Raw genomic sequence first — 14,663 nt, forward strand, 5'->3', positions numbered from 1 at the left:
TAATTTTCTTTATCTACTTTGGGGCACGTTTGAACGTGAAAATGCACCATTTTTTCCCGCGAAATAAACTTTTTTAATTTTGAAGCTCTTAACTGACTTCAATGAAAAAATTCGGTTGTTTTGTTTTGAGATTTTCGGATTAAAAAATTCATGAATTATAGCACACGAAAATCGATAAAATATGTCTTTGACAGTATTGGGGCTTGTTTGATCTTTAAAATGCACCACTTTTCTCCGCATTACGAACTGGTTCCATTTCAAAGGTTTTAACGGACTTCCACGAAAAATATCATTCATTTTATTTCGGGATTTTTGGTTTGAAAAAAAAATCATCGGCTATAGCACATGAAAATCGTTAAAATCTGTCTTTTCATGCTTTGAGGCTCGTTTGAACTTGAAATTGCATCATTTTTCCCGCGGGACGAGCTGGTTCCATTTCTAAGGTCTTAACGGACGTCCATGAAAATTTTGTTCATTTTGTTTCAAATTTTCTAGATAATAAAAAATTCATTGCCTATAGCACATGAAATCAAAAAAATCTCCCTTTGACTGCTTTGTGGCTTTTTTGAACTTGAAATGCATCATTTTTCCTTGTAGAATGAACTGGTTCCATTTATAAGGTCTTCACGAACGTCCATGAAAATTTACGGCCATTTTATTTTGGGATTTCGAAATAAAAAAATTTCATGGGCTATAGCACACAAAAAATTGTAAAATATGCATTTACCTGCTATTGGGCTCGTTTAAATTTGAAAATGCACCTTTTTTATTTGCGGGACAAACATGTTTCATTTCTAAGGTTTTAACAGACGTCCATGAAAAATTTCAGCCATTTTATTTCGACATTTCTGGATAAAAAAAAATTCATGGGTTATAACACACGAAAATTGATAAAATATGTCTTTGCTTGTATTGGGCTCGTTTGAACTTTAAAATGCACCATTTTTTCTGTGTGATGAATTGGTTCCATTTCTAATGTCTTAACGGACTTCCATGAAATATTTTGGTCATTTTTTTTAGATTTCTGGATAAAAAAAATTTACTGGGCTATAGCACACGAAAATCGGAAAAAATCTTCCTTTGTAACTTGAAAATGCACCATATTTTCCTGCATTTCGAACTGGTTCCATTCTAATGTCTTAACAGACATCCATGAAAAATTTCCGTCATTTTGTTTTGTAATTTTTCGAATAAAAAAATACATGGGTTATATTATATGAAAATTGAAAAAATCTGCCTTTGTCTGTTTTGGAGCTCGTTTGAACTTGAAAATGCATTATTTATCCACGCAGGATGAACTGGTTCAATTTCTAAGGTCTTAACGGACGTCCATTAAATATTTTAGCCATTTTTTTTTATATTTTTGGATAAAAAAATAATTCAATGGCTATAGCACACGAAAATCGAAAAAAACATCCTTTGATTGCTTTATGGCTCGTTTGAACGTGAAAATGCACTATTTTTCCCTGTGGGATGAACTAGTTCCATTTATAAGGTCTTAATTGTCATTCATGAAAATTTACGGTCATTTTTTTTGGGATTTTCATATAAAAAAAAATCATGGTCTATATTACACGAAAAATTATAAAATCAGCCTTTGCGTGCTTTGGGGCTCGTTTAAACTTTAAAACACACCATTTTTTCCTGCGGGATGAACTAGTTCTATCTCTAAGGTCTTAACAAACGTCCATAAAAAGTTACGACCATTTTTTTCGATCTCTAAATAAAAAAATTCATGGGCTAAAACACACTAAAATATGTAAAATCAACCTTTACCTGTTTTAGGGCTCTTTTGAACTTGAGAATGCACCATTTTCAGCTACGAGACAAACTAGTTCCATTTATGTGTCTTAATAAACGTCAATGAAAAATTTCTGTCATTTTGTTTCAACATTTTCAGATTTAAAAAAATTCATGGGTTATAGCATATGAAAATTGATAAGATTTGCCTTTGCCTACCTTAGGGCTTGTTTGAACTTAAAAATACATTATTTCTCACCGCTAGACGAACTGGTTCCATTTCTAAGTACTCAAATGACGTATATGAAAAATTTCGGCCATTTTGTTATACGATTTCACAATAAAAATAAATCCATGGGTTATAGCATACGAAAATTGGTAAAATTTGTCTTTGCATGCTCTGTGGATCGTTTGAAATTGATAATGCATGATTTTTCCCCTCATGATGAATAAATTCCATTCCTCAGGTCTTAAAGGACGTCCATTAAAAATTTCGACCATTTAGATTGGAATTTTCGAATTAAAAAAAATCAATGGGTTATTGCACATTAAAATCGACAATTTACCTTTGCCTACTTTGAGCCTCGTTTGAATTTAAAAATGCACCATTTTTATCCGCGGTACAAAAGTTTTCTATTTCGAAGGTCTGAACGTACATCCATGAAAAAATTCGGCTATTTTTTTAGGGGATTTCTAGATCAAAAAAAATTAATGAGCTATAGCACAAAAAATCGATATAATATGTCTTTGCCTATATTAGGGCTCGTTTTGAACGTTAAAATGAACCATTTTTTTCACGTGACGAACTTGTTCCATTTCGTAAGTCTTAACGGACTTCTATGAAAATATATCAGCCATTTTGTTTCGAGATTTTTTGTTCAAAAAAATCAATGGGCTATAGCACACGAAAATTATTAAAATTTGTCTTTGCATTCTTTGAGGCTCGATTGAACTTGAATATGCACGACTTTTCTTCGCGGAACGAACTTTTTCATTTCTAAGGTCTTAACGGACGTCCATGAATATTTTTAATTTTTTTATTTAAGAATTTCCGAATAAAATCAATGGGTTATAGCATACGAAAATTAGTAAAATTTGCATTCGCCTACTCTGAGGTTCGTTTGAACTTGAAAATGCACCATGTTTTTCCCATGACGAACTGGTTTCATTTCTATTGTCTTAACGTACATTCATGAAAAATTTCAACAATTTTGTTTTGGAATTTTCGCATCAAAAAAATCCATGGGTTATAGCACACGATAATCGAAAAAAATATGTCTTTGCCTGCTTTGGGCTCGTTTGAACTTAAAAATACATTATTTTTCCGCGGGACGAACTTGTTTCATTTCTAAGGTCTTAACGGACATCCATGAAATATTCCAGTTATTTTATTTTTAGACTTCCGAATAAAAAAAATTAATGGGCTATAACACACAAAAATCAAAAAAATCTTTCTTTGAATGCTTTGTGGCTCGTTCAAACTTAAAAATGTAGAATTTTTCCCTATAAGATGAATTGGTTCCATTTCTAAGGGTTTAACAAACTTACATGAAATTTACGACCATATTGTTTTGGGATTTCTAAATGAAAAAAATTCATGGGTTATAGCACACGAAAAAGTGTAACATCAGTTTTTTTCTGCTTTATGGCTCATTTTAACATTAAAATTCACCATTTTTTTCTACGGGATGAACTGATTCCATTTCTAAGGTCTTAACAAACGTCTATGAAAATTTACGGCCATTTTATTTTGGGATTTTTAAATAAAAAATTCATGAGCTATGACATATGAAAAATTGTAAAATCAGTCTTGACCTACTCTAGGCTCGTTTGAACTTGAAAATGCACCACTTTTAGCTGCGGGACAAACTGATTCTACTTCTAAGGTCTTAACAGATATTCATAAAAAATTTAAGCCATTTTGTTTTGGCATTTCCGGATAAAAATTCTATAAGCTATAGCACACAAAAATCGATTAAATTTATCTTTGTCTAATTTGGGGCTTGTTTTTAACTTAAAAATGCATCATTTCTCCTTGCGGGATGAATTGATTCCATTTATAAGTACTCAAATGACGTACAAGAAATATTTCGTTCATTTTGTTTCAAAATTTCACGATCAAAATAAATTCATGGGCTATAGCAGACGAAAATTGGTAAAATCTGCATTTGCATGTTTTATGACTCGTTTGAAATTAATAATACATGATTTTTCTCTGTGGGATTAACTTATTTCATTTCTTAAGTCTTAACGGACGTCTATGAAAAATTTTGATCATTTAGTTTTGGGATTTCCAAATAAAAAAATCAATGGGTTATAGCAAATGAAAATCGATAATTTTCTTTTCCTACTTTGGGGCTCGTTTGAACTTGAAAATGCATCATTTTTTCCAGCGGGTTAAACTTTATTCATTTCTAAGATCTTAACCGACATTCATGAAAAAATTCGGCCATTTTGTTTTGAAATTTCTGGATAAAAAAATCAATGGGCTATAGCACACAAAAATTGATAAAAATATGTCCTTGCCTATATTGGGGCTCGTTTTAACTTGAAAATGCACCATTTTTTCCCTGGGATGAACTGGTTCCATTTCTAAGGTCTTAACGGACGTCCATGAAAATATTCGGCCAATTTGTTTAGGGATTTCTAGATCAAAAAAATTCATGGACTATAACACACGAAAATTAGTAAAATTTGCTCTTGCCTGCTTTGGAGCTCGTTTGAACTTGCAAATGCATCATTTTTCCTCGCGGGATGAATTGGTTCCATTTTCAAGGTCTTACGGACGTCCATAAAAAAATTTCAGTCATTTTGTCTTGGGATTTCCGGCTAAAAAAATTCATAGGCAGCACACAAAAATTGGTAAAATCTGACTTCGCCTGCTTTGGGACTCGTTTTAACTTGAAAATGCACCATTTTCCGCCGGGACAAATTGGTTCCATTAAAAAGGTCTTTACGGACGTCCATGAAAAATTTCGACCATTTCTTTTCGGAATTTCTGGATTAAAAAAAATCAATGATTATATCACAAAAAAATCGATAAAATATGCCTTTATCTCCTTTGGGATTCATTTGAATTTGAAAATATACTTTGAAGTTCGTTGTTTCTTATAAAATTCTACAAAGTTATTGTTTGAAATATCTTATAATACAGATTGACTATTTTAGTGATGAAGTTATTTATCGAGAAAACAATTTAGTTAAATTTATGTACAAAATCAAAAATATGAATCTCAGTTTAACTCGTTAGACTTGAGTTAGTTACGATTAAATGTATTTGATAACGCAAGTAAAAACGAGATGAATGATTGTTCTGGATCAGGAGTTGCTATTATATTCCTTGGGATCAACTCCTTTATAATAATAATGTAAATTTTATATATTTATATTATAGGTTAAAAAGGCCTAAAGGGGATATATTCCTTGTGTATGTATTTGTATTTTATTCAATTTATAAACACATGTCATGTACTTTTTAATTTAGCGTAAATATCATGTGCATGCAACTTCTTACCCGTGAACAATTAATCCTTTTCAATAATCATGCTTATTACTTCGAAAGTAAGTTTAGTTTAAGTTTACGTTATCAAGTCTTCCTAAATGTCAAAAGAAATTTAATTGTCAAACAAGAACTTTGTCTTCTTTTGGATGGTTTTTATTTGACTAGAAGCCTAACTGCTTTGCCTGACTTTAACACTTAATTATTAAGAAAAGTTAACTTAATAAGGGACAATTTGGTAAACATAACAAATATTGACACATAAATTAGAACGGGGAGTATTAATAATGATGGTTAAGTGTGAACGTAGATGAAAATATTGATTAAAATTAACATGAGATTCTTTGGACAACCGAAGACTCATAAATCCTAGATTTTATAAGTTCACAACAAGTTGAGATCAGTCACTATCTTTATACATAGTCAATTGATTGGTCTCTGCAAGCTGAGTAGCTAATAACTAAGTCAAATGATTGACAAACTAAACAGTTAATATATGACTCAAGAAAAGATATATGTGTTCAACTTGTTAGCTCAATTAGTGAAGATCTCAGTTTCTGTGCATCAATAAATCTGTCTACATTTGCCTGCAAGAAGCAAGTAGATGTCAAAAAGCATGGTAAACATTCATGTTGGATCCTCCAAATGTTATGTTAGTTTTATTTTTTTGGAGGATCCGACATGACATGAGTAGAACAACTTTTTTGAAATATTAACACAGACTATAGCATAAGAAAAGATTGAAATTCACCTCTACTATGTAAACGCTCACGATCTCCCCTCCAGACGTGGTACAACTCACATTTACTAGCTCAAGTCCTAAGTAATTCATGGCCTCCATCAACTGCGTAAATCCACCAGGTTTACGTGATCCAGAGACCTTCAACAAGAACTCTCTTGCACCAATTTGATTCACTTCCACCTGCGATGCAAAATATCAAGGAGACTCTAAGGCACCTGTAAAGCAATAGAAAGAAATCAAGCAACGTCCAGCACCTCCATTCTCGTTCTATCAGTTGTATTAACTGAAATTTGTGTTTTCTCATTTGTTTGTCCGGTAACTTTGGACATTTCAGTCATGTCTGATAGGACCATTTCAGGAGTACTCTCATTGTTGGTAACTTCCGCTTCTATTTTGTTGAGCTCAATTTCGTATAACTTCACTTTTTCTTGCAGTTCATTTATATAGTCAATCGCGTCTCCTAGTATTGCGACTTTGTCCATCTGAAAGAAATCAAGCAAGGATAGTATCAAAACTTTGAACGACATATGGACGTAAAATATAAGATGACTAACTTTATTAGCAACCTTAGTGATGTTGGGAACTAAAGCTCGAAGTGTAAAAAGACCGTCTTTGATTCTGTTCCTTCGTTTTCTCTCCGTGACAAGATTCTTCGACTGATAAGGTCCTTTTTGCCTTTTCTTACCCATACTGAACATATCTCCTGCAACTATATAGTTTTCTTGTTTCCAAGGAAAAATAGTGTCTTCCATTCTTGATAAGTTTCCACTGCACTGAAGCTCTGTGTGCTCAAAATACCCTTCAGTAGATTGACTTAATGGTACATTTCGCGATAAATGGTCAGGAGGTGAATGACACAATGTAAGTTCATTTGAAGGGATGGAACCGGTCGATGATCCTTGAATGCTGGGATTAGCACTAGACTCAGATACTTGAGAAATATGAGGTGCACTTGAAGGAAAACTTGTGGCATATTGCAGGAGAGGAGCACAAAAGTTCGATTTCTCATAGGGAAAGAAATCAAGAACTTGATCTTCTTTCTGTGCTACGGAACTATTGGCTTCTTCTGAACCAAGTTTGAACCGATTGATGATGAAATTAATCGTCTTTTGATCTTTATATATCTGTTCAATGCAAATTAATGTAAAGTAGATGGTTTAAGTTTTTCACTTTAGTGCACACTGATGGCCAATTTACTACATTAACAAAACAACTCATCTAACATTATCAGAAAGAGAACTACATTATCTCACATATCACATCAACTTAAAATCGAATAGAGAATGATTGTTACCATCTTTGAATTGTAAAGCTCAACCAATCCACCAGCAACGGGGATCAATACGAGGGTACCCTTTAATTCCTGCAACGAGTTGAAGAATTCAATTTAAAACATCTCTCAGATTAATCTTGAGAGCTCAGTATAGACTTCAACTTTCAGAGTTTTACTAACATGTGACAAATTTGAATTGGAAATCTCAGCATGATTAATCCACTTTGGTTCATTTGATGTTACAACCTCTGCCTGAATCCTGTTTTCGCACATCTCCAAGTCATGCCTTCTTATAGTATATATGTTTAAATAAATCGAATTCAAGTACAACAACAACATACACAATGTAGTCCCACAAGTGGTGTGTACGCAGACCTACTGTTTTAGATAAAGCAAAAACACAACATCTAGGAAAAAGGGAAAATAGAAACATACCCTGAATAAAGAGAAATAGAATGAGGAAAATGAGCTAAAGCCTCACAAGCCTTTGTTCTAATAGGATGCTGCACTTGAATATCTCTACACAGAGAACTAAATGTCTGTTTCCCTCCATTTTCTCTCTTAACATTGACATCAACTCCATTTGCACCAGAACAGCAACACCCCATCCATTCTATAAACCTAAACACCACAAACACATAATAAGTCACACACACACACACTCAAACACCATATAGACAAAAGGTTTCAATTTTCAAGAATGGACAGAGCCAGAAACGACTCTATGCATTTTAGATATCATGAATTGTAACTAACTTAAATCCCACAAGTGAATACTCGTGGAGATAGAGAAGTTGTTTCCAAAAGACCCTCATCTCGAGTATGACATATCAAACTTTTACCTTGAAGGGTCATCACCAAACTTCCAAACAACACAATATTCCCAATTTTTGGAATCAACAAGTGGTCTTAACCATTCTAATGCTTTTTCCATGAGTAATATAGTAAGTTAGAGTTATTTTCATGAAATTTGAATACTAAAAACAAGACAAGTCAGAAATATGGCTTTCTCTATTTAAGCAAACGACAGTTATAACCAAATTTTTTTTCTTTTATGTGAGATGGGGTATCCACTATCCAATAATCAGCACAACAATCTTTGTCAGAGGCTTCTGATGGACCCTCTCTGTAACATATAGACAGAATAGTACCTTGGGTAAATGTTTGACCGAAGACTCTTAAGAGTTCCACAGTTGCATTCTCATTTTTAGAATATTTTCAACTGAAAAATAGTTCCGATTAATTTAAACTCGTGTTGGATAGGTTGAAACGCTCCCTATTAGGGATTTCTAATATTCAACACCCGAAGTTGAGACTTTTGATTAATTAACAAGTAGTCTCATTCTCTAGCTACAAGACATCGACACTTAAAACATCCCGATTAATTTTAGGTATTACTGTAACAAAGTCATGAAACTACTCTGTCCTTTTAAAATAATTGAAACTGTGTGAATTGCTTTTAAAATATAAATTTTATCAACTCTATAATCAAATAATTTAGGAAATAAGCTCAAATATTAACTCGAACTTTGTAATTCTTTTATCTATATTATCCGTCAAAAGTTTGATATCTCATCTATGTTATTTCCATTTGGAAAAAAAGACATATTCATGTCCTTTTCAAGTTATATATATCTTGATTATTCATATAATCAAATAATTTAAGTAACTTTAATTTTATTCTATTTTTGTCTCTTAACAATGGACATTTAGGGACTAATAGAGCTATATGTTTTTGCTAGAAAAAGCCATAGGGGGAGTAAGAATAAAGAAAAAGTAGGTGTGTTTGTTTTTGTACTTAATAATTTGTACATAAAAGATGCCATTTTTTTCTACTAGTATTCTTCTCTTTTGAAGATAGTACAAAGTTTTACTTTCTCTCTCTTTCTAGTTTCTAGTTTTTATATATTTTGTTACAAATTTTTAACTTTTATTGGAAAGAATCATTGGGAATTTGTACGGTCAGTAAGTTATACAACTGTGCTTGTTTAGAACGTATGTATAGTACCATTTGCATGTGTTCAAATCAAATTGTAAGAGTTGTCAATTTGATGCTGAGAATAATATCCACATTGGAAAAAAAAAATCAAAAGGTGAAATTGTCAATTATTTATTTAAAATATTAAAATGTTTTGCATTAAAGTAGATCGTCTATATCTCGATCTCTTGCAGTAATACTAAAATTTAGAAAATAGAGTTGGTAAAATGTTAAAGTCACAAACCCACCTAACCCTATTTAGGTACCTCAAATTTTATTTTTTTAATGCCAAATAAAGAAGTTAATGGTTAGCACTACCATTAATTAATTTGAATTCTAAAAGCAAAATGAAAAAGACATAAATAAAAAGGAACAAGTAATAAGCTATCTAACAAACTAAAGATAGAGAAATTGAGAAATTTCATCTTATCCATCACATTAAAACTAATAATGAATGAGAGAGTTTATCTCTTGACCATCCAAAACAATCTCTTTTAGCCCCATCAAAAATCTTTTTTTCTCTTTATCAAATTTAGTTTTCATTTCCATCAACATCAAAGACAAAACTCCCATCCTCCTTGCTTCTTGCCCTCACTCCCTTCCCCCTCCATAAAGAAATTGAAAAAAGAAAACTCACAAGAGGGAAAAGAGGGCATTATATTATCAACCTACAAAAAAAAAATGGAAAAAATTGGTGATAATATGCAAGTAGAGGAAATGGAAGAAATAAAAGATGTACAAGCAAGAAAAGCCACAATGGTTGGCATAATTGTTGTAGCATGGGCAATTCCTACTTTACATGTCACACATAGGACATGGCATCATTTTTGGTTAGATAGGATAATATTTTTTCTTCCATCTATATTTTTTCAAGTTATACATATCTTGATTACTTGGAAATTTTACAAAGAGATGATGAAACTTATACAACAAGAACAACAAGAACAGGAACAGGACAGGAAGCAACATAAAGAAATAGATCATAAAAAACCATCTTACGCGTTCGTATGCGCGTATTTGTTTTTGATGATAATCATGAGTTGGATGACAGTATCCTAATGAAGATGATCAAGCTTTAGAGAGTGACTTTACAAGTTGTTCAATTCTTGGGAATGATTTGTAGTATTTGCTATTGTTTCCTTTTCTTTTAAGTAGAGTTTTTGATTGAATCAGTTTGTATATGAATGTTTGAATTCAAGTAGGAATTCTTGATCATCAATCATACAGTATTTTGTCTCTTTATGTATGTAAATGTTTACCTTAAAACTTTTATTTTGAGAGAAACATCATGTGTGTTCTGTTTTAGGATTAATATATAACATGTTTCACTACAAGACAACATGTTGTTTGGGTTAAAAGTTTGATCAAAGAACTTGACATCAAGATACAGGGGCAGTTTTAGTTTATTGTGACAGCAATGCAGACATCAAAATCATTGGAAATCCTGTATTTCATGAACAAACGAAGCAAATAGAGATAGATTGACACTTAATTAGGGAGAAGGTGCACCAAGGCTTGATCAAAACCAAGGATGTCTCATCTAATATAGATTACACCACTTTGTCTTTTCAACAATGAAGATATTATTTTATTAAAATGGAGATACTATATTCCTAGTTTTTCCCATTAGCTTTCTTTTGAAATAGCAAATCTTTCCTGAAGTCCAACAAAATTGTGAGATAACTGACTACCAAACTTCACATTTGTCACTGCTGGAATTTCGACCTCACCTAGTTTTTTGGATCTCTGCTGGATTTTTAACTTGTTGCACGGTTTTCACTCACATCATTCAGCATCACGCCACAGTCTTGGGTGAAGCCATCAGACCTTTTATTAGCACAAGAATATCATTACGCATCACAGAAACAGCACTTGGACTGACCTGTTCTAAATGGGAGAACCACAGAGTATCTGCATCTTGAGTTCCACTGCCTGCATACCACTGACAGATGACTCTTGCAATAGCTAAGACATACACGCCACAATCATAACCATTGACTTGCTTTGGCATGTTTGGACACTCTTTATAAGTGGCATTGGATGATATATAGGGAAGAGTAGCCTTGTATACTTGTTTGGCATGATACTCATTCATGCACCCGGAGCTGCTGTCATGATGTACAAATACATTGGAGTTCCTATCAAAAACCAGTAAGCTCCAATGACTCCCACCTTCAGCCATGCACACGTCAGAATTATCGTTTATAGGTAAGAGAATCAACTTCCTTCCAGAAAGATGAAGTGGTTCCATGAAATCCTTCAGGCTTTCAGGATCAGGACACTCTTTAATCCAGAAAGCAATAGAAGGTGGTACCAGTAATATGTCGTCAGATGGAAAGAGTGAGCTGAGATAGCTAAAATAGAACTCAATGATGCGGTCATTGAGATAATTAGGACCATTGAGAATGTCCAAATCTGATCGCCGAAGAACGACATCGTTGTAGCTGAGAATCTTCTCATCTGCTCCGGATTTAGCCATGGTGCTACTGCAAATCTATACATAGTACACAAGAATTAGATACAAAAAGGAAATATAGGAAGGAAAAAAACAAGTGAATATTTTTCTTCATTCTGTTCAAATATATCAGTACTTCACTACTTTGTTAGTACGACTTCAATAGAATTGCATGATTTCACAAAAAAAAAAAAAAAATTAATCTGTTCAAACATGACCAGTACTTTGACCAAAATATGAGGTAAAAGAAAACAAAGGATGTCCAAAAACACTCGGGAGAAGAGATAGAGTATCCATAATCACTTAGGAGACGAGATAGAATGTCCATAAACACTTAGGAGAGTTTATGTCTTGAACCAAAGCAAACTTCAACCATACTACCATACAAAACTTCCTCCATATCTTACCATCATAGATAATATCCTTCATATCTATGCAAATCAGATAATCGAACAGGTTATTATGTTGAAGGTCAGAACTCATAATACATTAGCTTTGCCTTGCTAAATCTGGAAGTGGATATTCTCTACCATTTCATAATTAGTATAGTGGTGCATGACTTGGCTCCTAATGCAACAGAGATTTAACCTATCAGAGAAACAGTTGGACAGTTTTCATGAAAAAGGAATAATATCATGAAAGTAAATAAAGCACATGAATGAAAATATACATTGATCAGACTTTATGAAAGATGATAACGGTTCACTCTTCTCTAGGTTGTGAGCATATATGTCAATACACAATGTTTTGAAGTTCTCTCACTTTTTCTATTATATTGCATGACAGACAAGAATTCCATCTCCCCAGACTGTAAAGAGAATCGGACTAAGATATGATGAGCAACTAATCATTTGTGCTAATTGAAATCATGTAAATTGGAGAGAGGTGGCTGAAATTAATTAGTTTTTGTATCAAAACTATCAAGTTCTCTATTTTGGTGAATGGAGAACATGTAAGTTTTTTTTTCTTTCTGAAAGGGGTCTCAGACACGGGGATCCTCTCTCACATTTTCTGCTCACAATAGTCATGAAAGGATTTAATAAGAGTCCGGAGCCTAAAGGGCAACCCTTTTTTTAATCAAAATTTCCAGAAGGGCAACAGAAATGAAAAGAAACCAAAGGAGTAACCGTGTGAGGGACACCATACCTTACAATAAAAATTAATGGAAGACGTTTAACTTTTATTGTAAGGCGTGAGGATCACCACACCTTGTACCACGCCTTATAAGGCATTATGTACCGCACACCTTGTAAGGTATATGGCAAGGGAATAAATTCCCCTCACCCTTGCATTAATAGGCTGCACGTGACAGCTAAAAATGAATGGAGGGAGTTTATAAATAAATTGTTTTATTTGTAATCATAATGTAAGAATGCTTTTTAGTAAGAAGGAATTCCACGTATCAAGATTCTAATTGAACGTACCTATAAATCTACAGATCTAACTTGTAGCCTGAGAACAGTGGAGTCACTTAATAAGTTCAGCCTGTAACTAATTATTCGGTTAGTTTGTTATTGAGTAGTTAAAAAGCATTACGCACATTAGCAAGTAAGTCGGTTAGTGTAGCTACAATATAAGCTTATACTGTTTATATTCATTTTCATTCAGGTTAATGAGATTCATTCTCTGCTTTCCTACTGATACATAAAACATAATCAATTTCCTCCTTCTTTCCTCTCTCAATATCTCCGTATCATATTTCAGTACAGCCCATGGAAACCATTAAACCAAAACAGTTCCTAAGTGTCCCAAGAAAGACAACCTGACAGTTTGTTCGTAACAGTTCCATTGTCTAACACTACGAAGAAAAAAGTCAGAGACTTCCACTCAATGCCAAGTTTTTCATCCAATTCACAATACACAAATTCAAATTTATCAATGAAGAGCAACAGCATATATTTTGAGGCAATTCATGACTATTATCACTACTTAAATACAATGTAACATCTTCCACTTTTTAATCCCCACATACTAAACCATCGACGAATTTCGACATCATATCTACACAAGTCAAATGGAGCTAGAATTATTTGATTTTCCACGAAGTGCAATGAGCAAATGCATACTTCACAAAGAAAAAAAATGAAGCTTTTTAGGCTCAAATTATATGAAAGACAGAAATATAAGTTATCAACTGTAGTCTACAGATACTGTCACCGTTTTGAGACAACTAGTGAATCATCATTAATAAGGAGTGGATCCGGAAACTCACTGATTCGATCTAGGGTTCCGATGAATCTCCCCGTTCGTTCTCCGGCAACTGATTTCTCAAACTGCTTGAACCGGAAACGTTGCTGAAATCGCCGGGAGTTATTATCTCCGGTGGCACTCCGATTTCAGGTGCTTTCAATTTTTCCCCTTTTTTTCTTACGTAAGAGTATTTCGGGTTCTTTACATTTTACACCCTAATTTATGTTTCAATTTTTACCTTTCACCATATTCTCTTAATCTTTTACAGTTTACACCTTAATATTTCCTTTTTCTTCTTTTTAAAATACGATTAAAAAAAAAATATTTTGTGAGGGAAAAATAGGTATTACATAATCAAAAGAAATAAGGCTAGAGATATAATTTTTTATCAAATGAACAGAAAAGATGAAAAACATAATAAGAGTTCTTTAAATTTCTTTATGGACAAATTGAATTCGAAAATTGAACCCTAAAAGAGTCACATGAAAGAGGTAAAAGGGGTGGGGATCAAGGGTTAATAAAATTATATGAGATAATAAATTGATAATCAGGTGAATTTGAGTAGTAAAAATGTAAGATGACCAAATGGTTATTCTCTTTAGTTTTCCAAGTATATAAACAACAAAAGAAAGAAATTAGATTAGTTTTTTATTTTTTATACGAACAAACAATATATTTTTTAGCCTGATTTATTTTTTATATGAATAAACAAGTAAAAAGTCGTTCAATAATAGTGGATATGAGAAATTAGCATTATTGTCCGGACTATTATTTATTATTCAAGAC

At 32.8% G+C, this 14,663-nt stretch overlaps 2 protein-coding genes across 3 annotated transcripts; both read right to left on the reverse strand.

Moving 5' to 3' along the window:
* Positions 1 to 5,533: 5,533 nt before the first annotated feature.
* On the reverse strand, positions 5,534 to 8,252 carry LOC107019958 (transcription factor bHLH90). Its single transcript, XM_015220308.2, has 8 exons — positions 8,097 to 8,252; positions 7,690 to 7,875; positions 7,435 to 7,513; positions 7,276 to 7,344; positions 6,548 to 7,105; positions 6,236 to 6,463; positions 5,991 to 6,161; positions 5,534 to 5,826 (listed from the first exon to the last, which is right to left on the reverse strand). The coding sequence occupies exons 1-8, from the start codon at positions 8,186 to 8,188 to the stop codon at positions 5,761 to 5,763; spliced, it is 1,449 nt and encodes a 482-aa protein (XP_015075794.1). The 5' UTR covers positions 8,189 to 8,252; the 3' UTR covers positions 5,534 to 5,760.
* Positions 8,253 to 10,696: 2,444 nt separating this feature from the next.
* LOC107018717 (NEDD8-specific protease 1) lies at positions 10,697 to 14,084 on the reverse strand. 2 transcript variants are annotated; one of them, XM_027917335.1, is made up of 3 exons: positions 13,900 to 14,084; positions 12,095 to 12,275; positions 10,697 to 11,726 (listed from the first exon to the last, which is right to left on the reverse strand). In XM_027917335.1, exons 2-3 carry the CDS (start codon positions 12,098 to 12,100, stop codon positions 11,028 to 11,030), a joined length of 705 nt encoding a protein of 234 aa, XP_027773136.1. In that variant the 5' UTR covers positions 12,101 to 12,275; positions 13,900 to 14,084; the 3' UTR covers positions 10,697 to 11,027. The 2 variants fall into 2 exon arrangements, with proteins under 2 accessions (XP_027773136.1, XP_015074757.1); XM_015219271.2 differs by lacking the exon at positions 12,095 to 12,275 and having other exon boundaries at positions 13,900 to 14,082.
* Positions 14,085 to 14,663: the final 579 nt, after the last annotated feature.

Source organism: Solanum pennellii, chromosome 5 (genome assembly GCF_001406875.1).
Source record: "Solanum pennellii chromosome 5, SPENNV200".
Classification (NCBI taxonomy): Eukaryota; Viridiplantae; Streptophyta; class Magnoliopsida; order Solanales; family Solanaceae; genus Solanum; species Solanum pennellii.